Source organism: Haemaphysalis longicornis, unplaced genomic scaffold, assembly GCF_048455015.1.
Source record: "Haemaphysalis longicornis isolate Haplotype H1 unplaced genomic scaffold, Haemaphysalis longicornis Haplotype H1 scaffold_2, whole genome shotgun sequence".
Classification (NCBI taxonomy): Eukaryota; Metazoa; Arthropoda; class Arachnida; order Ixodida; family Ixodidae; genus Haemaphysalis; species Haemaphysalis longicornis.
The window spans coordinates 205,334,768-205,358,978 of record NW_027526295.1 but is presented as its reverse complement, the minus strand read 5'-3'; the positions used below and the strand labels follow the sequence as shown (position 1 = coordinate 205,358,978).

At 44.3% G+C, this 24,211-nt stretch overlaps 1 protein-coding gene across 1 annotated transcript in view; it reads right to left on the bottom strand.

Moving 5' to 3' along the window:
- Positions 1–876: 876 nt before the first annotated feature.
- LOC144169803 (integrin alpha-9-like) overlaps positions 877–24,211 on the bottom strand; it is a 66,745-nt gene continuing 43,410 nt past the window's right edge. The window contains exons 19-27 of the mRNA XM_077699162.1: positions 18,832–19,054; positions 17,048–17,202; positions 14,845–14,914; positions 14,134–14,241; positions 11,566–11,793; positions 7,525–7,647; positions 6,884–6,982; positions 4,716–4,838; positions 877–4,126 (exon numbers count right to left, since the gene is read on the bottom strand). Coding sequence (XP_077555288.1) covers positions 3,914–4,126; positions 4,716–4,838; positions 6,884–6,982; positions 7,525–7,647; positions 11,566–11,793; positions 14,134–14,241; positions 14,845–14,914; positions 17,048–17,202; positions 18,832–19,054 — 1,342 coding nt within the window. The 3' untranslated portion in view covers positions 877–3,913. The remainder of the gene's footprint in view (positions 4,127–4,715; positions 4,839–6,883; positions 6,983–7,524; positions 7,648–11,565; positions 11,794–14,133; positions 14,242–14,844; positions 14,915–17,047; positions 17,203–18,831; positions 19,055–24,211) is intronic.

The following is a 24,211-nucleotide window of genomic DNA, read 5'->3' as shown; positions in this document are numbered from 1 at the left end:
CTGCCTGAGACACAAAAGAGTGGAGTTGTGTTCACCCATTCTTCTAGCTTGGGCGCGTGTGGCGTGGGCACAAACCACTTTCTTGATCACTCGGATTCGGGTTCGGAGGCGTTGCCGTGAATAACTCCATGCGCTCAGTCGTACGGGGAAGTTTTGTAAGCTCTGAACTCGTACACATTGTCGTTGAGGTGAAACTCTGTCAGTGTGGCTAAATCGTTGGCTGCTGATTGGTTGTAGGTGCCGATAACTGCAATGTTTTTACGCGGGTGGATGCGAACTTTCCACGCCTTGTATATCGAGACCGAGTGGTGAGTTTAATGGCAAAAGAGAGTTTTACGGAGCTAAAATCTGCAAGGCTGAGTCCCATAGGTCTGATAGCAAGTCCTGGCTTTCTTAGTGCGGGCGATGACGAGCTCAAGGAGTCGGCGGCGTGGCACTCGTCGGCTCGGATAAGCCTTGCTTGACGTATTTCCCCCTGTAACTGTATTCCAGTTAAAAGAGGGGCCAATAGGGGTGTTTTCAGCATCTTGATCATCCTTACTTGCAAGCGAAGAAGCGAAGGGCATCGAGAGGAATATAGCGATAACGTCGAGGCGAACGCCTTATGGCGACCACACCATTTTTTTTTATGATTATGCCATACATACGTTTTTACGGGAACATAAAGATAATATACACTGGAACTGTGGTTCTATTCTAGTTCACTGTACCATGGTGCATAGCGCTTTATATTTCATGTATCTCTATGCTATGGTAGAGTGAACTAGAATCAAAACGGCGTTAAGGGGCCCGTATCTCGACTGCACAAATTCACAGTGAATTCGCCATGTTTTTTACCCAAGCAAGACGTAACAAAAAATGAAGGGTTACACCAAGGAAGGAGGGGATAACTTTTATTTACATGTGCCCAAAAACTTCAAACTTTTTTTGCAAAGCCTTTGAGTAAACAATGACTGGCTATTTGGCACATTTGTGACTGTGAGGACAGTAAAAAGAACTTCTGGAAAAAACAGCGTTTCCAACATAACTGTTCGATGATGCTTCACTAAACATAGAAAAAGAAGAAATATGCGCTTAGGTGTCGCCTTCACACAAAAAATTGCAATGGAGTAACAGGGGTGTGGCTGCAGTCAACAAAAATGGTTTATAAGACACTGTAATAAATAACCAAAACAGTATTCTCCTGCTCAAGTTGGCACTCACTGCAGTTTCTGCAACTACCCCTTAAAAGCTGGCACAGTACAGGCAACTCGAAATGAAGCTGTGCCTGATAAATAGCGTAACCGCACAATGCCAGAAGGATAGATAAATAAAAAGTATCCAAAATAATGAAATGCAAGTGCTAAATGGTTACTTTCAAACCAAACTGTGCATGCACATAAAAGGCAACACAGTCCTTATCACATCATGATTGATTGATAGTAACAAACAAACATGAATCTAGCTACTGAAAGATGGAAATAGTATGGAATGGCTCAAAAAGTAGAACGTTGTGTTGACTCCATCCTGCTATATTGAGATAATGATGAACTTGTGAGCTCAAAAGGTTATTGCACCTACAGAAGATGTTGTTTGTGCAAAGTACTGCACAACAGTCTTCCAGTAGTTTTCTTAAAATTCTTTTTTTGTAAATATGCTAAGGTGTAAACCTAAATCAATTGGAACATCTTAAAAGAGCTGCAGTTTTCTCCTGTACATATTTAGAGTATGACAAACATAGTGATGCTGCACACTCGCTTTGAAAACCAACTTGTACCGCCTTAACTTTGGGAAAATTACCACAAGTGCTGTCAGTTGAACAGTCCTTAACAACGGCCAAGCCACAGGTACATTTGTTTGCATCCACATGAAACAAAAACATTGATTAGGGCATAAGTGCAGCGGGACTAGTCACTGCAGGTCATGATTTCAGGGAACAGAAAAGAGAGCTCGGTTGGCTTTACAACAAAAATATACACATACACACCAGCACCTCTGGCTGTACAAAACTAATACGTAGTGGGCCGTGTCTTTTGGCCACTTTTATAGATACAAAAATCCTTATGAAGTTCCATAACTACAAATTGTATATGCAGGAGGTGTCAGCCATGAGGGTGATGGCCCAACAGAACTGCGATAGGGCAAGGGTTGAGTGACTGACAGTTGGCTCTGTAATGACGAATTACTTTATGCCTTGCTTTAGGCAAGTAACTATTTATTTATTGCTCTATAACCTATTGCTTTAGGCAAGTAACTATTTATCTCAAAAGTCAGAACTAATTTAATTCGTCGGTATATTAGCAGTTCTTAAGGGACATTTTTACGGCATCACTTCAGGCATCGCTATTTTTAGTAATACGACAGCATTGCATTGGATGACGTGAATTTCTTCCACACAAAACTGGCTGCGTAGCATACTTCCGGACTGGGAAGGGTGCAGGAAGTCAGAAGAAATGTTTCATTTAAAACACCTAATACTTGTGGTATTTCACGAACTTTGAAATTTAGCCATAACATATGTGCGATCTCATGAAGTGCTGGTGCAGACTTTTCAACTTACTTGCATGAATCTCTGGAATTCTCAGTAAGCCATACAGTGATTTTTAAGTACTCTCCAGTTAAGTAACCAGTGTTCGTCATATGTAGGGTTCTGGTAAAGAGGCCTGAATCCTTCAAGGTAAACAAAAACGAAATTTGTTGCTAGGAGTCATTAGCGCTGTTAGTGCTATAATTACATGTTCAATCAGACCTTTTCCCATTGGATACACCCTTGACTGGTTGTTTGCTGTTTTTTTCTTATTCGTGGCACACGCCCATGTTGGGAAAGAGCCAGGAAATGGGAGTTTTTAGGGGATAATGGGCCCACTTCATAAAACTACAAAATGGAAACGCTTGGAACAAATGAGAAATCTACGTGATGGTGAAGAATTGGCCAATGATGCCGACAACTCACCTTGAAGAGTATAGTTATATATGGGTGTAACTTACCCCTATGCACACACGAAGAAAACTAAGCTCTCTATGAACTCCACCATCAGGTGCACTTATATAATAATGTAAATACATAATTCATATAGTTTTCACGCTTGGCGTGACCAGCTTTGCAAATTGTTGGTTAAACTCCAGGGCTACTCGCATGTGCGCGCAAGACATATAGGTTATTCTATGATGCAGTTCGACAATTGTATGTTCAGTAGTGCTCAGCTTCTTAACAGAGTCTTTTCATAGAGCGGGGTCATGAATACAGTGAGAGAGTGCGTGATATATGATGTGGCCTGAGTGAAGTCTTTGGGAAGTCTGCAAGCTAGCAGTCGCATGAAGCCACTATCAAACGCAAGCTGGTGTTACACTGCCGTTTACGCATTTTCATTCACGCCAATGTATATACATCTTCAGCAACCAGACAGCCTGTGCAATGTATGAGGTCCAGGCATTCTTAGAGCCGCTGATTTCGCCCCGAGGTTAAAATACCAGACGTTACCATTGACGTTCAAGGCACGCCCTGACATCGGCCAGCCCTGGCATCAGGTTGGTGTGAGCCTGGTGACTTGAGTGCCTAGAGACCTCAAGGCTTCTTTCTCTACCTTAAGCTTATCGCCCATCACCCTTCACGTCGAGTAGGTGGGATACATGTGTCACGTCGTGCCTATGGTTAGCTCTTTACCACTCCTTACAGCTGAAATGCCCACAAACTGGGACAGTATGTAAAAGTGTCTACAAGGTGATATGCAAGCATGGGGGAAGCACAACAGATTACAGTGCCCAGAAGTCTGGAGAGAAGCATCCAGCACACTTGCATGACCGGGGCTGTGGAGTGCATCACAGTCCAGGCTCTCACTTTCCCCAGTAGTGCCAAGAAATTACACATGAAAGGGTCGCACAAACCAAAGGCATGTCGCATGGTCACTGACTTATGTACCCGACCTTATCGTGGTCAGACAGGTGCTTTGAGGTCGTCGGCACTGGTGTTCATCTCCTCCTGGAGGACACTGAAGTCTATGGTGCCCACCATCATGCTCTTGCGGAAGAACTCCTTTTCCGCCTCCACATCAGCCTTGGTGACAGCAAACTCGTTCCACTCGTTCGCGTCTTCTTCCTTTAGAAGCTTCTCCAGAGCCTCCCGTTTTTGTCGACGGAAAAATCCCAGCTGCCAAGAAATAAATATGGGAGATGTTTAAAAGGTTTCTCACATACACAGCAGCCTGATATAATCAAAACCGGCTAAGCAGGTGGTGAACTTGTGGAGGAATTTTCAAAGTAGGATATCTGCCACATATCATATGGTCTGCTGCTAAATTTCATCAGTCACCAATGACCAATCTTTGATTGCGTTACACTAGGTAATCAAGGCTTGGCACTGAGGGATGAGTAAAACGCTGTGTAGTATAGTGGCACTGCTGCCATTTCGCTTAGTGCTTGATTTAAAATGTCCTGACGTGTAACCATGGGGGCGCAGAAAACTCTCCACATAGGCTACTGCGAACATTTAGGTATCATGCTAACCAACAAAAAATAACATGTACATGGGAGCCTTGACACTACTGAATGCCAATTATTGCTTTCCTGCTTACTCGATTGGCAAGTTGTGGAGCGCGTATAATGTGATTCAGGCATGTCTGGCTACTGTTTGCTTTGTTACGAACAGGGAATGTGCGATGTGGAGTGAATAGTTTACACTGTATGTTTTGACTAAACTAGTTCAAATGGTGCAAAAGTGGCACATGTAATGTACATACATGAATTAGTCCGGCTATGATGAGCGAGAAGAGGACGAGTCCCGAGAAAGCACTGACTGCGATGATCCAAGCAGCCACTTCCTGGGCTGGTGGAGGACCCTCCTTTTGGAACACCGTGGCCACCTGCGTGAATGTGCCGTCCACACTGGTGAAAAAGGTGGCTTGGACAACAATTGAATGAGTCCTTTTTGGCGAGCTTAGTTGTCCTGCTCACTGAAGAATTTTATGGTAGGACGTAACGCCACTGCGTCCCCTACTCATCCCCACAGTCTACAATCTCTGGGCAGAGTCTTTACGTCGTCACCCATCTTAACTTGTGGTCTTGTACAGTGCATGTGCGAGGTTTTATGCTGCGTTAAGGTTCACGATTGCATACCAACATGGCGCTAGCACCCATTACCTGCAATAAGTTCGCGAAGTGGCGGTTTAAGAAGGGACTGCCGCATTCATCAAGCATGGGTAATACACTGAACAATCCTGTGTTATTTAATTAGCTTTCCAGAATAGCTGTGTGAAGATTGGATGCTTACAGAGTATTGAGGATATTCTATCTGGGATCAAACAGAATAGCAGTATTTGAAAGCTAAATATTTTCGAAGTAATTTTGAAGTTTGACAATACAAATAGACACTTGACAGTCACTTGAATCTTCGTAATGAACTCCGATACAGTGAATTACCACGGTATAGACTGCACAGTGCACAAAGAGTTTCAGATGGGGACTCCTACCATCATACTGCTAGGAAGGATGCTAGGGAGCATTTGAGCTATTTTAAAAGGCTAACGCAATTTTTTGTGCCTTGCATACACGTCCCATAGTATGTGCCCTTTAATTCCTACAAACTTAATGAAAACTTTTTGGTACTGACCCTCGCTGTTGTATCTGTTCACATGATAGCTACTCAATAAACAATGAAAGTTAACAACAGTAATATTGAAAAACACCGATATTATTTATATACATCAAGTAATATTGATATAGTACATCAAGTTTGACTCAATCCTTGTAGTCCACAAAAAGAAGTTTCTCCAAACCCCCAGCTCAGCTAAATGTCTACTTATTTACGCTTGTTGCCGCAATTTGTGTTATCTCATGCAAGAGGTTTGACTGAACTTTTTGCCTAAGTTTTTTCTTCTTTTGTAATATTTAGTGAATAACACCCACAAAACTGTAAATTTACGTTTTCATATCAGTGATCACAAAGTATCCGCTTTGACTGGATACTAACTAAACCCATTATATTTGCATTCCCTTCAACAGCTAAGATGGCTTCCAACAGGCCTACTTTCAAAATATAAGTTGAAGTACTTGCATCAAACAGACTTGCAAACTTGGCTAACTTAATTATGCAGCAATAAAAATCACAGCTAATGTTACAGTGCGTGCAACTTTAGCTTCTGAGCTACGTACACTCTTTTATAATCTGCACTAAAACATTACATAAAAGCGCAGGAAGAGACACGGACATGGACTCTGAATACATAAACTTGTAACCATCTTCGCGCGGAGGAGGATGTTGAAAAAGATGACTCCTCGCCTCCCTCGTGCCCAGCATGATCATCAGTATCATGTTCAATTAAAGCACTCATAAGAACGGGCCATGGCAGCTCATTGTCCCTTTCCCCACAGAAACCAGGCACTGTGGGTGACTGCAGAGTAGTTAATTTTGTGAATATAAAAAGAAATGAGAAAAGGGATTACTAAATGGATTCATGATAGAACAATGTGCCGTAATAGAGTGCTGGCACTAACGCAATTCTCATGTCTCAATTCCTGCTATATATGAGAAACTACACCTTGTCATCATCAGTCTATAGGAGTTGCACCTTCCACCAGGCATAATGTAGGAACAACCGTACAAACATTGATAAAAAAGAAACAATCTCTAGTGAAGCCATCATCATTCTCTTCATCAGCATCACCATCATCATCCCTATCAGCCGGCTTGTGCACAGGACACGCTTGGCATTCATATGAAACGGCACCCTGTTCAATTCTTCCAGTCCTTGCCATGGTACAGCTGTCGGAACCTAAATAAACATCGACTCGGCCACACTGCCTTCTCGGCCGCCTACAAATGATTGGGCTACTACCCTTTTATGAGAGACTTGTCATGTTTTCCCAACAGCAAGAAAATAAATAGGTGCTATAAGTAGGGAAGACTTACGCGAATTTCTTTGCGGGATTGTATGTCAGACATAAAAGTAGTGTTGTCCAGAATCTTCAGATAACCTTCGGAGCCAACGCTGAATGCATGCCACGAGCCCTGAAAGATGTTGTGAGAAGATGTTAACATTTACCGAGCACTCCAAGCAAACAACTGTTCATCACATGGTGTAAGCAGCATTGAAGGTGTGCCGTAAATTATGGTACTTAGTCCTGTACAAATCAGTTTTACTTCGTTTAAAGCTATCTGTGCGAAGTCAGGTGATTTTGCTTTGTGGTCACCATCAAAGGTAAATTGAACCTGACTTCGGTGTTTACTCATTTTTAACCACAACCTGAGGCACACTGAGATTATGTGAGCAGGACCAGTTGACAGAACGTGGGAAGAAATAAGGCATCAGGCCTGATTGCGACCTTACTGCTACTTTTTGATTGTAAATATGGCAACAGTGGGTAGTCAGTTTGATAACTGGTATTCAGCATAACTGCCCAAACAGCACAATGGTCACCTGAATCAAGATAATGCTTTGTCAAAACACCACCTAATATTTCTTGCGATTAAGTGAGACAATTCCTGAATCAGCAAAAGCTTGCTGCATTCATAAGCTGCTGCACAATGCCTGTGCTTGGGCCAATACTTACGGCTTGTCTCGTGAATTCCTCCATGTCAACAACGACAGACACTAGGACCTGCGCTATTTTTTGTCGGTTCAAAAATGGTCCGAAGAAGCACTTGACTTCATGGCACATGGACGTCTTGCAGTTCTGTGGGGTAAGCATTGAGAGTTTTACAATAGGGACAAAATTTGCTACGGGCCAGCATGTTCATTAACAATTCTATAGAAATTCAGAGAATTCTCTACTAATGCGTAGCATTCGTATGCCGCCTGCCTTGAGTGTAAGTTTTTCCAGCCAATTTTTTTTCTAAATCATGTCCAAGAAATTATCTCCAATTACTCTATTATAACGATCACAGGCGAAACTTTTGTGAAATCTTCATTATTGTTGAAATGCAGGGCGTTGCACGGTCGCCAATTTCCGTAATTATTCTTTTTTTTCTTATTTTTTTAGCTTTTCGACTTTTCGTTCAACCGATTATGCCCATTTACACTGTCATAACGATTACAGGTTGAACTTGCGTGAAATCAGCATTATTTTGGAAATTCCATGCGGTATACGTTTTGTCATTTTCCCTAATTTTTAATATTTTTCTTATTTTTTTAGTTTTCCAAAATTTCATCAGACCAATTATCTCCATTTACGTTATTACAACGATTACATTTGGGAATTTCCTGAAATCTCTCTTACTGTGGAAATGCAGGGTGTTGCACGGTTCGCCAATTTCAGTAATTATTTCGTATTTTTCTCTAGCTTTTCAAATTTTTTTTTCGACCAATCATCCTCATTTACGCTATTATGACGATTACAAGTGGAACATTCGCGAAACCTGCATTATTGTGGAAATGCCTTGAGGTATACGTTTTGATATTTCCCGTAAATTTATAATATTTTTCTAATTTTCTAGTTTTCCAGAATTTTGTCGGACCAATTACCTCCATTTACGTTACTATAAAGATTACATTTGTAACTTTCACGAAATCCTCATTAGAGAGTTTTAGCATAGCGCTACCGTGTTTACGTTACCGTTTACCGTGTTTGCTGGAGTCGACTGCGCAGCGCGAGAGTTACCGCGAGCGGTAACTTACGGCACAGGCTTCACCGTTACCAGCGGCTTCCGGTAACACGGTAAACGTTAACGCAAACACGGTAACGATATGCTAAAACTGTCTATTATTGTGGAAATGCAGGGTGTTGCACGGTTCGCAAGTTCGCGTAATTATTTTATATTTTTCCTATTTTTTGGTTTTTCAAAATTTCGTTCGACCAATGATGTCCATTTACGCTAGTATAACGATTACGGGTGCAATTTTCCCGAAACCTGCATTATTGTGGAAATGCAGGGTGTTAAACGCTTCGCCATTTTCCGTAATTTTTTTTATATTTTTCTTATTTTCTAGTTTTCAGAATATCGTTCAACGAATTTTCTTTATTCACGTTATCACAACAATTACATTTGGAACTTTCCCGTAATCTCCCTTATTGTGAAAATACAGAGCGTTACACGGTTCACCAGTTTCCGTAATTATTTTATATTTTTCTTATTTTTTAGTTTTTAAAAATTTCGTTAAACCAATTACCTCCAGTTATGCTAGTATAACGATTATACGTGGAAATTTCGTGAAATCTGCATTATTGTGGAAATGGTGGGTGTTACACGTTTTGCCATTTTCTGTAATTTTTTATATTTTCTTATTTTCTACCTTTTCAAAATTTTGTACGATCAGTTATTTCCATATACGCCATTATAGCGATTACAGGTGGTACTTCCGCGATATCTGCAGTTTTGTGGAGAAGCAGGGTGTTACACCATCGTGGCTGTGGGGGTACTCGGCAAAAAATGCTACGCATTAATAAACATATTTAACACTATGCCGATCACACTCTCTCCTCGTAACTGAAGCCCACAAAAGGATCAGTCTTAATGGAGCTAATCTAGACTATTACGTAGGTACAAGTGCTCAAGTGTTTTGAGAAATTATCCTGCACAATTAAAATTTAAACTACAAGCTTGCTGCCTGAGAAGTCTTGGGTTTAAACTGTTGACTTACGAGGTTTTAAATGATGGAGCCATAGGGGCTATAATCTCTTAAGGCAACATGTTTACATATTACGTATTACACTAATGTATGTATTACAAAGCCTTTCAAGAGTTCTGGCAAAGTTTTTCTGCGCGGTTGTAGGTCCAAGAAAAAGCTTGGTCAGAGTGAAACTCAATAGTATGGCAGTTCAGGTATAGTTTTACTGGGCTCCTGAAAAATTGAAACTGTACGTCTACGAGTAGCTGATGTTGTGTACCAAACAAACAGTTACGGAGCATTAGGTGAACTTCTCCTGAGCGATCACTGTGAAACTAAAGTTCGTGCCGCATGTAATATCACACATTGAAGAATAAGTTCTGGTAGGTCTATGAAAAGTCACCCCTTCGCAAAAAAATTTCTGAGCATAAAAAATAAAGAATTAGCATTGGCATTTAAATGGTTGTCTTTGAGAAAGTGGTTCAAATGAAATCACCGTTTCTTGCATACCATTATGCTGGCCCCTTCCGCCACAATGCTGACCAATTCCACCACCTTCACTTCAAGATCGTTTGGCCCTATTGAGAAATGCTTTAAAATTCTTTAACATACAAATGCATTTTCGTTACGTCTTAATTTATTCATTTATTCATACGGCATTTTTTTATGTTCATATTGACTGTATTCTCTGGGCCGTTGTTTGCGCTAGCTTGTCTGAGTTGTCCATTTTGCATTTGCATGTTCCACTAAGGCACCTTCCAGATGTTGAAGACAAAGAACAATTCCTTATTGTTTTATCTGTTAATCACTTCGTGCCGATGGAGCAGACGTAGACTGGCCTATCCCATCAACTGTGCGCATCTTGGCTCCTCCAGACAGCTCATACCTGACATTTCGGTGCAAAGAGGCTTCCTGCCTACAGACAAAAAAACATTTAGGCTTGAATGTGCATATTATGGAGGGTAAAGAATGTCGGTGTGTAGTGAGAAGATCTATTTCCACATTAGTCGTTAATTGTAATTACCAGTAGTTGTAATTACTATAATTACAACTAAAATGTTCTGTTTGCCTCACCAAATGAGACCTATAGTTTATGTCTTGTAGTTTAATGTTTGTGTTTAATTCTTGTAGGCTGCATGAGTGCTTGTCAAATTAGGCCGAACCATGCTACCTGCGCGATCTAATTGTTCATTGTAAGGTTTGGCTAGTTATTTTCCTTATTTTTCAGCCTAGTTTAAGACAGCGCAAGTACATACATTATCCTGCCATTACAGCTGCACCACTGAGTCTAGCACAGCCTCGCTGTTGTGCCATATGTTATAGCCGAGCTGTACACATACGTATCGCCAATTTTTAAGGTTAGGGCATATGCGCTCCTATGCCAAATTCAAAGTCGTTTCACAAAGATGAATGCAACTGGTAGCGCTCGAGCGGTGGGGGAGTGCCGCTTGGTAATGCACGGTAGCAGACGACGCATTTCAAAATTTAGAATACTCCTTGTGTGTGCTCGTACCAACGGAGGGCACCACGGCGACCATTGATGTAATGTGCGCTTCTACCGAGAGAGGTCCCGGAACCACTGCGACCATTGATTTTGTATATATTTCAAGGGAAATAAAGCCTTGGGATCAATTGCCTGTACGCGGCGTCGTGTGCTTGTGGGAAGCATGCCCCGCTACAAACCTGTCTGAAACGCCATTCCACCACTCTCCTAGGTGTAGCTTGGAAATGCATTATCTTGTTTGCATAGAATTATTTTCCTCTATAACCATGATAGAGGTGATTTTCACTCTGGCGAAATGGCGTTGCCTAGCAACGATCTTACTTGGGTGATGTCAAAGCATTCCTATGGCTTAAACACGGGCAGATTCATTTTCTTCAGCACAGATTGACAGGATTTACGCTCCCCTATTGCGAATCTTTAAGGGAGTTGTGGGAGGAAAGGGAAAGGGCATTTACGCTCTGGCCTGCCAGTGCGGATTAAATGGAAAACAAAGAGGCATAGGTACAGAACATTCTTTCAAAGCAGCGTTAAACGTGGGCATACCAAGGGTGGTATATTCTGGTAGAGGAGCTTGGTGTGCCTTTCAGCGTGAGGCGAGTCGCCCTCAGGCACGGACCGCTGTACCCGGCCGCTGAGGCTGCCATTCTTGGTTGAGAGGACGTCAGAGCCTGAGTCAGCACCGCTGTTCGGTAAGGTCTGGTCCACGTTGTTCCTGACGAATCCTTCCACGTTTCGGCATGTTCCAGGAACAAACAGGTCCCCTTGCGGGATCTGTGAAGAAAAAAGAGACAGGTGATAGACGCATTATGTGAAGTGCAATGGCAACAGTGGGGCCAGCCCGGATGGTTTTTCGTTCATCCGCCAGATCGCAGGTTGAGACGAGGTTCACGAGATGGAAAAAAGAAAAGGCAATACCTTCTACACACTCCTCCTTTTCCTCCCTCTCGTTCACACCCTCACCATCATCACAACACTAACCAGAATGCAGGAACATAATCGCAATCATCATCATCATCACCCTCATGGTTGTGCTCATTCATCTGGTTCTGGATCGCACCTGTCACTCCAAGCAAATTTGCCTCAAGTCAAGAAGGTACCTATCCCTCTCATGTGGCAAGCCCAGACTTGCGCCTCTACTCCAAAAACCTGCTGTTTATAAGTGATTGCGGGTCTCATTCAGCATGACTGGACGCGCTGTTGCATTTAAAACTACACTGTGAGATTGCTTCATCATCATCGTCATCACCGCCGCCCAGGGGTTTCCCTAGGCATCGAATCAAGGGGGGTGTCTCGATAGCTCTGGGGGGGTTCATAAACTAGGAAAGCTGTTTTTTTTATCCCACTAGTTAAATAATAGACGTCTGTTAACCAAGCGCTCATCCCCGTGACGTACGTTTTTCATTTTCTATATATATATATATACATCTGAGAGGCGGTGCTATCTATTCAATCTAAGAAAAAAACAAATTTAGAGAAATTCATTTTTTACCATGAAAGGTCCGTATTCAGTTTTTTTTTTTTTAATTTCTCGCCATTTTTCAACGTATAAGGACATTTTCGAACTTGTTACCAGGGCCAGTGACGAAATTTGAGTTCTTGAAACAATGTTTAGGTAGTACACGAATTATGCAGCACTTATAAATCAGGCACCTATTGTACGCTCGCGATTTATTAAAACACCAGGATTAGCTTCCGTAGCACTTTTTGCTACTCCCTGGCTGGTAGCAATGTGCTCGCAGCGTGGTCAGCCTCAAACCACTTTGCCCCTTTCCTTTGAAAGCCTTTTTTGTGTGCACATACGAACTTCCCACGAGCTGTCGAAAAAAAGGAAACAAATACGTGCAACGCTAACAGCAAGCTCGGGGGGCGCACTTTTGTTTATTTTGCCCGAGGCTACTGCCAAGAATAGCAGACGGGCAGCCCGCGCATGCGCAGATCGATACTGAAAAAGGTCCATACAAGGACTGACAAGAGTGAAATTTGGGGATTCAAGGGGGGGTGTCCAGAAAAACTAGGGGGGGTTTACACACCCCCTAGGGGGGGTGTAGGGAAATAACTGCCGCCGCCACCTCCACCACCACCACCAGCCTATCTACCCCCACTGCAGGGCAAAGGCCTCTGCCATTAATCTAGAATTATCCCGCTCCTGTGCTAACTGCGACCAATTTATCCCCGGAAACTTCTCGATCTCATCTGCCCATCTAACTTTCTGCCGCCCCCTGCCACGCTTGCCTTCTCTAGGGATCCACTCTGTTACCCTTAAAACGTTTATCTTGCCTTCGCATTACATGCCCTGCCCACGTCCATTTCTTCTTCTTAATTTCTACTAAAATGTCCTTAACACGCGTTTTTTCCCTGACCCACTCCACTCTCTTCTTGTCCCTTAATGTTACACCTATCCTCTTCCGCTCCATTGCCGGCTGAGTCGTTCTCAATTTAAGTTAAGCCCTCTTAGTGAGCCTCCAAGTTTCTGCCCCGTAGGTGAGTACCGGTAAGATGCAACTGTCATACGGAGGCTGCCATTCATTATCTGAGAATGTCTGCCGTATGCAATCCCGAAGGTAGGGTGCAAAACATTGAAACTTTTTGCTGAAGGGTACAAGTTTTTTTCTTTCAATCGAGAACAGATTATGCGAATAAGTCATTCGCCTGAGAATCTGAGCAGCCTAATACTGGGTAATGAAGCTTGTAACGTAAATCAGTGAGCGTTATAAAATTACACGATCACCGGGCTGGAAGAGAGCAGCATTTCAACAGTAATGCATCATGGCAAGTAACATTTCAAGTTTTTTTGGCAGAAATTGTCCAATGAAGAGTTTATGCCAGTGATGCCAACCGGCTACACAAAGTAGTTAAGATTTACTAGATGGGCTGACTTCCGTCAGGTAAAAACTGTTATTCATCAACCGAAAGAATGAATAGACGACCCTAAAGACATTGTTTGGACTGTGGGTGGATAAATATATTTTGCTACTGGTGATCCCATTTTAACAGGCATGCTTATTAGTCTACAAGGTGAATTAGGTACTGGTGAATAAATCATTAAAAATATATTTTGGATTCACTGGTTGGCCCCAATAAAGTGGCGAAAATTGAAGTTGCTATGAATACCTTGATTTGTTTGACATAGGCGATTGGTTGCTGCGACTCGCTGAAGACATAGGGCACATGAATGGAGAGCTCAGCCTGCTGAATTGGACTCGCGTATTGCTTGGCAAGCTGCAAGAAGGAGAAAAAGTGAAGACATGAAAATTCATTTCTTCGCTGCAATTTATTTTACGTTTAGTATTCAGAAACATACCTCAGTTAAAAAATGACAGACTGCTTGGCTACTCCAACTGCAGAATAGCATGTTAAAATGGTGTACGTTCCAACTTATAAAGCAGCTTTGATACACCAGAGCACGTATGTGTTACCACGTGTGTGTGCAGTACTTTGCTGGGCATCACTGTACCAACGTGCGCGGGATCCACCGTATGCACACTGATATATTATGATCAACCCTTTGTGCTCCAAGTTATTGGTTGGGTGATTGATTGAACTTATTGACAGACTGAAATGGTTGAATAAATCAGTCAATCTTTAAACCATTGTCTAATGCACCCCTGCAGGTATGGGCTGCTATCAGCAAGCTTGATTCGACGTTGGCACATAACCCTATCCCGGCCCCTCTTCGGCTGCGCCGCCAGCTATTCGACCAGCTCCTTAGCAATGGTGACGCCATTTGCAAAGCTTTATCTTACATCCGCGAAATCCACGTAAGTAGGGCAGAAACACTTTTGCGCTAAATGTGGCTTCCTAAATGCGTGCTCAATAACTTACCACAAAACGATGTTCAAGCTGAATTGACTTGGTCGCTGGGTTGAAAGTTACCACTTCAGGCCTCGCTTTCCTGCGAGGTGAAACGGGAAGATATTTCAACTGGGAACGACAAATCTGACAGAAAAATTACTGTAAAATTCAACGAAGAAAACAAGATTTTTTATCCCAACAGCTTTTTGCATTTGAAACGGCACGCAATAACAATAGATGCAAATCAAATAATGGTCTATGCAGAAAAGCAATGATTATTGTCATTCAAAAGTTACTCATGTCAAAAAACGAAGTCTACAATTGTGATGCAAGGTTGCTAGCCCAACTATTATCATGTCCTCACATTACATCGTTTCCTGAACTAACCACCCAACCACCCAAGCACCGTTTACCCTTTGTATACCTGAATAACTTCCGGCTTTATTTTTTAAACAAACAAGAACTAAAATGATCGCACGAGTGACGTCATGCTATCGGATATTTGAGAAATAAATCAATAACTAAAGAAATAAATGAATAAGTATTGCAGATTTTCAGTGACAGAATTGTGGTATGGCGAGCAGCTACACCACTTTTGGCAACCATGACTGACAATTCGCTGGGACAGGGTGCGTCACACCCCTTCCGCCATTTCCCAGGGAACTGTACTATTATAAATTAGGTGAGCTCACATTGTCATTCAATAATTTTATGATGCCGTCTTCCAGTGGGTTAAGGACAAGTTTTTCCTCATCGCGCAGCTAGCCCTCTCGGGCTAGAATGAAGCAAATTTGCGAACTTGAAATTTTAAGAAAATTGAACGAAAGAACCTGAAAATTCACACCTGGAAATTGTCTGAGCAAAAAGCTACACCTTCGCATTGGCTCAGTATCTTTTGGGTTGAGGGTACTTTGTCAGTTATTAATGAAAGAGCGCTTCCTTAAGAGGCTTCCTTAATGAGAGTGCTGCGCCAGCAAGAAAGGAGAGCGAATGCATCTGTTGCTAGGCCATGCCTGGACGTGCACGGAGAGGTTCACCTTCTGAGTGAAGAGTGCTGAGCAAACAAAAAAAAACTACACCATCTTCCGAACCCTGAGTAGTATGCGAAGCAGCCATGGGGTCGACTGAAGTTCCCATTAGTTTTCAGTTCGTCGTTTCCGTTGACGTTCAGCTTCGCGTGCCTTCGTTGTATCAGTAGCTTCTTGACGTAGTTTGAATGAGTGAAGGACATAAGGCGCGTTCGTAGCACATGCTCCCGTCTCGGTTTGTAGCGCAGTGGGAAGAGCGCCACGTATGTACCTTCTTTTGCGGCCAGAGAGTCGTTGGATCGAAACCGGGCGCCGCCTAACTATTTCTTTTTATGGTTGACTGCGCTGACGTCAGCCCAAACGCTGACGGGCTGAAGAGACGCGCATGCGCAGTAGAGTGCGGATGGCGGACAACGACAACGAAGGAGGGAGGGACACAGCCCCGAGCATGAGATGCTTCGCATCTAAAAAAGGAAGATGCGTCCTTCTTGGTGGCAGAAACGTTACTGGCGATGCGTTGCGCCACCTTCTGGGTTGTTTCTGCTCGCTGCAGTACGGGTCTTGTGTGTGTTTGTAACAGTGTTCATGTACGCATAGACCAGCAGGCCTGTCAGTTGATCATGCAGGGGAATGCTGCATGAAACCTGCATAAAATATGGAAATTTTGTGTTGTTACACGTTAAATCCAAAAATTAGCGTCATTTTTGCTTGTTCAACTAACAGGCCCATTTTGCTTAAACTATTAAATTTCTGTTTATGTTACTTATGCACCATTTAATTTTATAATAGTTTAGTCAAAAAAATATCCTAATACCACCACCTTAGTACAAACAGCATGCCACTTTAACACGACTATACCCTGCTGAGGGATTAATCAACAAGGGTCAGCGTTCTGTTTTGCTGCCTATTTCGAATTCACAATGTGAAACGATGCTGAATTTTTCTTCCGGAACTACGTTTGTGCCAGACAGTAAAGTGAAGCTTTAAAACTGAAAAAAAACGTCAATAACTTGGCTCCGCCAACAATGCAGTATACCCAAATTGCCAGTCTGCTTAAACAGTTGTGTTGTGCTTAAATACTGTTTCTGTACATGGGCTATGTGTTATGTAAGGTGCTGTTCTGCAAAAACGTGTCATTTTGCCAAAACCCAAGAAATAGTATATCTGATGCATTCCAAGCCCAAACTGCTTGTGCGCCAGCTCACCCGAGCATGGAGATGTCCGCTTGGTGAATGAAGGGTAGGGTGAGGACGACTTTGTTGTCGCTGGGTACGGCCTCCTCACTGGTCGTTGTTGCCTCGGCAGTCAGGTCAAATGTGTCCTGTACTTGGCTCATGTCCACCTTCAACAGGAAGGAGGCCTGCGCAAAGGGTGCGCAAAATGAGTTCTGTGTTCATTGATCATTGAGTAGTAGAATAAAATCATTCCCCTGTGGCAGTAACAGCAACATAATCATAGAGATGTGTGCATTTATCTGCATGCAAATTCACTCGCGCAGGCACGCACACACGCATGCCCTAATAAACACACAGGCATGCACGCAGAAAGAGGGAGAGAGAGAGAAAGAGAAAGGAAACTCAGCAGCCTAGAACACCAAGGAAAGCAGAAGGGAATATTTGAACTGGGTTATTTTTTTGTCTGTTTTTTAGCATCACATTAACATTACGATCAGTGAAGTTAAGCTGCTTTTTATTTTGTTAGTAAAGAAAGGGAACAAAAACACACACTCAGTGTGGAGACCAAGCATATGCCTTCTGATTACATAAAAGCCCTTACCAATTCGGGTATCTGGGCGACTGTGTTTTTTCCACTTTCTGGGGTATTTATGATTAGTACAACTTCATCTTACGTTTGAGGGTGATTGCCCGCACCGCTCCGACAACTCGGGGTGAAGCTTGGGTACCATCTTTTTGCACCTGTGCCATGACTCAAGCCTCTGCACTGTTTAGACCAATGGACTGATGGGATACCCTTATATGCTTCCTTTGGCACCAAGACTGCCTGAATCAAGGCCTCGCTATGCTTCCAGCTTAATATGGTTAGGAATGAGGGGCCCATTGAAGGGCTACAGAAAGGAAACCCAGAAGTCTAGAACACCAAGGAAAGCTCTGACAACGCAGCTTGCCCGCTCTCCGCTCCCAATGTTTCTGCACTTTGGTATTAGGTCCTGTAAGAAAGTCCTGATAGGGCTGACTACTGAGGAAGATAGGTAGGGTTGGAGGAAGAAATAAGTTGAGAAACAAGATAAGAAAATGAGGGGAGTGTGATAATCACTTTTTAAGACGTTCAGCGATGAGATGAGGCGAAAATGCAACTTTAAAATTATTGAGAATTCATTGGTGTTTTCTTAAGAATGCATGAGCATCTTGTTCCTATGTTGATGAACGGAGATGAAATGCTTGAACACATGCTCAAATGCCACTGCAGCCACTTGGAGCTCCCGCTCCCTAAAATACCCCCTGTGTAAACATTGCCTGCCGCATCACACGCTTCGCACTGGGAAAAGTAGGAATGCCCTCTTTTACTGTTCACCGCTGGTGTGACGCGCACCAGTGGACATGCTGTTAGGTCCTGAGCAAATTGTGTATTACACAAACCTGTGCTATCCGACGGGCGCTGGCTAAGCTGGGAGCATGCGTGAAGACTAGGGAATGAATTTAAGCAGGAGAGAGCAGCAGGAGATACGCACTGACTGATGCCTCCTTGACAATACCCCTTTGTTTACTATTTAAGGCAGCTATCTCCACGTACTCTCTCCACTCTATTTTTGCGCTGTGCAAACTTTCGGTGTGTTATTGCCAAAACATGCGGATCGGTTCAGAAATTTTGCCAACATGCCCTATCTATTGCTCACGCAGTAATATAGAAAGCTTCAGTACTCTAGGCACCTAAAGTTATTTTAGGACTCATGGGTTCAATACAACTGTTTTGTTTTTTTAGTCACCGTCTGATCAGCGCTAAACTGTGCAGCGACCGGATGAATACATACGGTTTTTGTGGGCCTGAGCGGGTTTCCAGCGTCACAGACAATGAGCGTCCTCTGTTGACTTGAGTCCTGCTGGACGCTGCACTGGTCCTTGTTGACCACTCGAACACGCTCGGGAAGCGTGATCAGCACACGTGCCAGGTACGCGGGGTCAGCCGTGCGTCCATTCTCCACGAACACAAAGAGGGACAGATCACGCTGCTCACCAACGACCAGGGGCGACCCGCTGTAGACATGTGGTTGTGGAGAAAAAAAGGTTAACCTCGCTTCCAGTGGAATAAACGAAGATGCTGAAAGGCTTAGCTAGTGGTGCAGAAGAAAGAAAATACGGCTGGAAAAAGGGTATGCATATACGCTTAGCGATTTCAGTATGCCATATCTCGACAACCTAGATGCAAACTCTTCCAACAAATGTTCGGGATTGAATTGGCCCTCTTAGACTTTAGACTTATAATTAATGCAGCAGTTGTACCTAAAAAAATTAAAGCCGTTTCACTCAATGTGAAAGCTGTCGGAAGTTCAGAGCAGTGATTCGCCATAATGAGCTGTACCGCCGTTATCCGCTTACTGCTACCACCCAATGAAAGTCATATTTCCCGCCTTCGCAGTGCTCGCAACCCCCTGGCTGAAACTGCGCCAGCGGAAGTTCTGTTCTCTTTGTGCTTTTCTCCCCGCATATGCCGGCGTTGCACTGCCACATCTTGCGTGCGTTTACTATCGTAAAAACCAACCCAAAAGGCGTCCCTAAAGGAACGCGGGCGCTGCCGGTTAATTACGTATATTTTTCCTCAAATGTACCTATAGTTTTCTTTGCGCTAAACAACGGGAAGGTGTATGACAAGCGCCAGCGTTTCACGAGTTTCGAACGCTTGCGACTATGTAAACCACTTGGCTTTGGAATCCTCTGGGGGTACGCCGCGAACAACCGCATTACCCTGGGACGCCGCCTTGGTGCTCTATATACTTGGGTCGAGCAAGCGAGCTAGGACTACAAGGCGAGCGCCAAAAGTGCTCTGCACTTAAAATGTAAGCCAAAACAGGTGAGCGCGAGAGGTGCGAGGAGCTTCGCTTGAGACAAGCATGTGAATCATTGTACGGGACAAGCAGCCCCCACATACATATCGGACCAGCAGACGCAACGTTGCTATTTGTTATTTTTTGCATAGAAATTTTGTGATTGTTTCATTTGTTTGTGATCAAATTCAAGAGGAGCAAGTCATTTCCTAATGATGATACCGCTAAGCGGATCCAAAAGGGTAAAACTGGCTGTGTCATTTCCTCACCTTCACTCGCGCACCTTCCTACTTTGTAGGTGGTCAGAACCAAGGGTGCAGCCAAGGGGCTGTTTCAGTGAAATTTCCAGAATGCTGCATTCCCACCTCCCCTATATCGGCCTTTTAATACGTAGCATTCTTTGCCGGGAACCCCCACAGCCAGGACCATGTAACGCCCTGCATTTCCACAAAAATGCAGATATCGCGGAAGTTCCACCTGCAATCGCTATACAGTGGAACCTTGATGGTACTTCCACCGGACTTACGACGACCCGTTTCTTACGACGGATCACCGCGGCCCCGGCAAACTCCCCATAGAAACAATGCATTAAAAACCCGATGATATGATTCTCCGGTGCGCGCGGTCAACTTTATACGACGGACCCCGGCGCGGATAAGCCGGCGTTTTTTACATCTTTTAAACCGCTTCGCTGCCTCGTCCCGAACTTTTTTTTTTTTTCGACGCTGCTTGATGTGCAAAGGTCCGCGGGCGGGCCAGGCCACTTGATGAACAGGCGCAAGCAAGCAGGCGGGTACTCGTGAGCGGGAGTTAACCATCGACGGCCACACGCACCAGCAGTACGCCAACGCGCCCACCGCGATAAGTCGAAGTTCAGGTGGCAGGCGGACTGTGAATTTGAAGCTCCCATCGAGCCGCCGACGAACGCGAAAACACATACGACGCAATCCCACGGTGATGACCAAACACCCGCTTTTCAGGCCCGCTCGATCTAAGTTTCTGTCTCTCAAGACGCCCTCTCTACTTATATCTCTTTTATCTGCTTATCAGTGTCTTTCAAAGTCGCGTTGTTACTCCGCTCTTTTGGTACAGTGTCTCAATTCACGCGCGTCCGGCGCAAGGGTGGAGACACATATACGGCGGCACCGAAATTTGGGTCAATCGCTGGCCGCCGCAGCAAGTCACTGTAGCAAGACCGCGCTATAATTTTTGCCGCAAGGCGGTGTACTCTCTAAGTTTGAATCATCTATTTCGGGTTGCTGGATCTTGTCGGAATCGGAAACAGTTGTGTGTTGAGCGCTTTGACCCAATAGCGACGGCACGGGACCGCTCAAAGGGTGTCTCCACCATCTACTGGAAAGCCGTTTTCTTTTTGTAGCGCAAGCTACACTACGCTACCTCGGGCAGTCTTCGCGGGGGGACCACTTTTGCCCTTGAGCGCTACAGGTCAAACCACACCTTCTTCCTCAAGCGGCCGGCACGGATGTGCGGCAGAGTATAGGGACCGGGCAGCTGGACGGGTGGCGCCACCACTCAGCGCTCCCCTCGTCAGTGGAATGAGCCGGTGCATTGGACTACACAGTCTCACGTTGTTTTTGTCGTGTTTGCTTCGTTGCTTTGTATGTTTTGGTGGCGTTGTGAGCAGACATGTGAGATTAAACGAAGTCTAGACAGATGTGTTGGGTTCTTAGATGCAGTAATAACTACGTAAACTTGTCGGACGCGTCTAAAGTTGGGTATCGGCTGCAATGGCATGAGCGCTTTTTGCAGCGATCTGCGCTTGGCCCCACCCGTTCTGAGTACGAATAAAACTGCTATTATTAGTATTTTCTTCTTAAATGGACTAACAGCTACGCAAACTTATTGGATGCTTGTAAGGTTGGGGAAGGGCTACATTGACACGAGCGCTTTTTGCAGCGCTCTGCACCTGGCTCCACGCGATCTGAGGTGGAATAAAACTATTAGCAATATTAGAATTCATTTCTATCACTTTCAATTATCTTCACTGGTTTCAATGACTACGGTTTCCACGCCAGCCTTAGCGCTGAGATACCTCGATACGTGTGCTTTAAATAGAAAGGCACCTGCATACGAGATGGATTACCGTGTAGCCGTAGAAATGTTGCGTTAGCTTTGTACCTTCGGTTTTTGTGAGCGACACTGTGACAGCATGGGAGCCTGAAAGCCGAAGTGGAAATCCCACGTTTGTGGTGGCAATTTTATCAAGAGCCAAAGTTATTCACCAACTCAACAGCCCAAGCTACAAACCATCCCTCCTTCCCGTTTTACCACCTGCGTAGAATAAAGGCTGGCACCGATAGTTAAAAAATGTGGCAGTGTTAACGTCAGCTGGTGTTTTTTAATGCTTAAGTATTCTTTATGGAGTACCTAAAAAAATCGTGTAATGCCTGGTAAAGACACCAAAAACGCGCGATTAGTTGCCTCAAATATGAGTGCATGAGCCCGAGTCCTCCACCACAGACGCATTTCCGACACGCTGGAAAAAGTTTAGATTTGGAGAGGGGGCATGGAAGTTCAAAATTAAACAGCAAAATCATCTAGACCTCCGTCTAATGAGTATGATGGTTAAACACAAAGCTTTCTTCGAGCGAAATCGAATGGGAAATGGCCAAAGTCAAAGACGCTGCGATCAAAAGACCAAACTGAGTGCTGGTCAAATTCGACGCTTAACTAGTCAAAGTTTCAATCCAGAAGGCAACCAAGGAAACCCATACGATAGAGCTTTGCACTAAACCATCATCGTCGTTAGACGAAGGTGTGCATGATTTTTCAAGCGTAGGTGGCAGCTTGTAAACCGACCGCAGCATTCAGTTGGGAAGCTGAGTACAGGTTTCGGGCACCCTAATGTCTGGCGTCCTTCAGCCACGCAGGAATTGGTTCTTGAAAAACCATTTACGAACTAGCCAGCAACCATTGCAATGCTTGTAAAGCAATGCTTCTCCACGGCAAGCAATAACGTTCTACTATCATGCGGTATTTATTCTATCAACGATTACCGATGACTGTAGTAAGAGCATTTCTGTGAAATTAAACACGTTTCAGCCGTAGGTAATGAAGTTACGGAAGCGTGGTCCGTCACAATTTATGTTTTGAGGTAAATCTTCTAAGACACCCCCAACTTTGTCTTTCGCTTGTGCACGACGTCGACGCCGTTTCGTCATCAACTGCCAAATGCCAGCGCCGCAGCATTCCTAGATCGGTTGCACACACCGGCTTTGTGGGAGCATTTAGCAGCAATATACTCTTCGGTTAGCGAAACTGCATGCGGGCATGAAAAAATTGCATGAAGCAACGAACTTTCACTTCCAGTTGACTTCCAGCTTGGCGCATTGAGCGTCGTCTGCTATTTGTAAATACTGAGTATGGGCGTAAATAACAAACATGGCATGCCTCGTAAACGCACATCCACGCTCAAGATTTACCTATCTGAAAAATGCACGTGGGGTTACGTACGCTTTGCAAGCCACACCGCAGAAAAACGACAGAAAGCCATGCACAACTACGCTGCGCTGACCGCCACCGGCATTCCACTGACGAGCGGTTCGCCACGGGCGGCACTGTTCGCTGAAACGACGGTGGTGCCATACAACGGCCGCCCGGTCTCTATAGATAGGCAGGGAGGGAAAGGAGAAGTCTGCGAGACCCGTGCACGGGACGCGGCGGAAGAAGGAGAGGAGGCCGCCGCCGCAGCGATAAGCGCGCGCCACGAAGGAAGGCCACGAGGCCACGTGCTGCTCAGAACCGTGTGCGATAGAGGAAGACGTACAGTCGCGCTCACTATGACCTACACCGCTCATTAGTATTCAGACGATTATATCGTCAAAACAATGACTATGGGCATATACGTTAGGATAAGGCTTGATTCATTAGGACGTTGTTCTCCTAATGCGCACTTGGTCTTTAACCCCGGGTGCCAGACAAAGGTCATATAAAGCTGTAAATACTAATGACCGGTGTAGGTCATAGTGAGCGCGACTGTACATCCAGCTGTGGTTCCTCATACAGAGGAGAGGCCTAAACAGCGCCGTGAGGCGAAAAAGGGGGAAAACGCTACTGTTGCGTTCAGCTTCGCTACATTCAAGTCTTGCGCATTAGAGTGAGGTTCCCTAACTTTTTGTTTTCATCTCCGTTTTTCACTATCATTCGTTTTGCTTGGCGTTGGCAGTTTCACACTCGCCTTTTCCCCTCTCAATTTGCTCGGCCACGTCGGGCTTATCTCGCGCGCGCAAGGCGCGGGGCTGACGGGCTATAAACAGCGCCGTACAGCACGGGCGTCCCGTAGAGCGCGGTGCTTGGCTGGCGGGCTAGCTCGGACGCAACATAAACGTTGCTTTTTTTAAACTTGGGA